We start from the raw sequence: 1573 nt of genomic DNA, 5'->3' as shown, positions 1-1573 counted from the left end.
CGCGTATACGCCTATATATGTTATAGATAGTGCGTATATGCTTATGTCAGATATACACAACTGTATCGGTGTAATCACTGTTTTGTTCTGCGTTAGTATGCTCTATGAAATCCTGCAATATTTACCGATCGCTGGTTCTAACCTTGAGCATGACCACGAGAGGTGGCCATTGTCCCTTGCGGCAGTTTTTGCTCATGCATCACAAGAAAGCAAATGCCTATGGCGAAGCGATTGCCCCAAAACTGTCTCAGGTGTTTGCCAGCGATCAGTGTTTCAGACGAATGTGAAATGGGTTTTTGATGAATCTTGTACTGAGTGTCTCTAGTTGATCTATACTATCTATACTTCTCATATACAGCACCCACGCATGCACCTTTCCATTTCTATTCCTTGCATCCTTCCACCTGTATCAAATTGACGGGGCGGATATGGGTGTATTTAACCTTTAACCTTTAAACTTTTAACAGGAAAAGGTGAAGCTAGAGAACAAAAATTACATATCAGTCAGCGTTAAACAGCTGGCGTTCACGTGGTCCTATTTTGGACAACAGACGACCCACAAAACAGTCGACGATCTGAGTATACCGGCACGATCCTTTATAGAGGTATGCGTACCACTAAACAAACTGCACTGGCAACTGAAGTGCACTGTAGAGCATTGGATTCCGATGCCCTTTTACAGCTGTACGAGACAGCACTTTAAATATGAAGTATGCTTAAGTTTGTTTACAATCCAGTATATTGAGGTTTATTCATACACAAGTTTATCTACTGTCAAGTATACGCAAGTTTGTCCAATACAATGAATACGTAAGTAAATCCACCAAGTATTCGTAGTTTTATTCACTGTCAAATATACACAAGTTTATTCATATATTGTGTTTATCAACCGATCCTGTAGAGGTCTACACAAGCGAGTGTGTTATGAGATTCGTTCGCCTGATTGTTTAAAAAGTAAATTTTCCAAGCAATCACACGCATCCGTAGGGCCCTACGTTAGAAATTTGTGTCTGTGTATAGTATTCAGATTGTCCCTTTTTGATTTTTTGTTTGTCCGTTTTGAATTGGCATAACCCTTTTTCTTCTGAGCGTATGTATAGGCAGAACCAGTCCTCAAGTCGGGTTTTAGGATTTAGGATGTGTAAAGTTAATCACGTACATTGAGATTTATATGCTTGTGAGGTTTTGCCTTCGTATAGTATATCACTGGGCTCTTCAACGCAGGCAATTGGTTGTTCAAACATGCTCGGTAGTCTACCTATCCACTCAAACGATGGTTTCGGACTTCAACTCGGATTTATAAGTATATATTGGCGCAGATAGATGTAGATGGTCTCGGCTAACTACGATGACCACTTACATTCCAAACTCCAGTATATCATATACCTTTGATAATTCTTAATATCAACTGGTCAATGTGGTTTATTTCACCGCCACAGTTATCAGTGACTCTAGATATCACCGAAACCCTCTCGTCGCGATTCAAAGATAGGGTAATGAACAACTGCAAGTCTGATCCCTTAGAAGTATCACAGGTACGTGTATGTATAGGATGCCTAGTATTTATCGATTA

General features: G+C 39.9%; 1 protein-coding gene across 1 annotated transcript; it reads left to right on the top strand.

Moving 5' to 3' along the window:
• Nucleotides 1-194: 194 nt before the first annotated feature.
• On the top strand, nt 195-1535 carry SARC_15805 (hypothetical protein; the record flags this gene model as incomplete). The annotated part of the gene is made up of 3 exons (XM_014290081.1): nt 195-251; nt 468-605; nt 1440-1535. Coding segments are annotated over 3 exons (291 nt in total), but the record flags the coding sequence as incomplete, so codon positions are not given.
• Nucleotides 1536-1573: the final 38 nt, after the last annotated feature.

The sequence above is a fragment of the Sphaeroforma arctica genome (assembly GCF_001186125.1).
Source record: "Sphaeroforma arctica JP610 unplaced genomic scaffold supercont1.6773, whole genome shotgun sequence".
NCBI lineage: Eukaryota > Ichthyosporea > Ichthyophonida > Sphaeroforma > Sphaeroforma arctica.
Note: the sequence above shows the minus strand (reverse complement) of the source record. Positions and strands in the feature narration are given on the sequence as shown.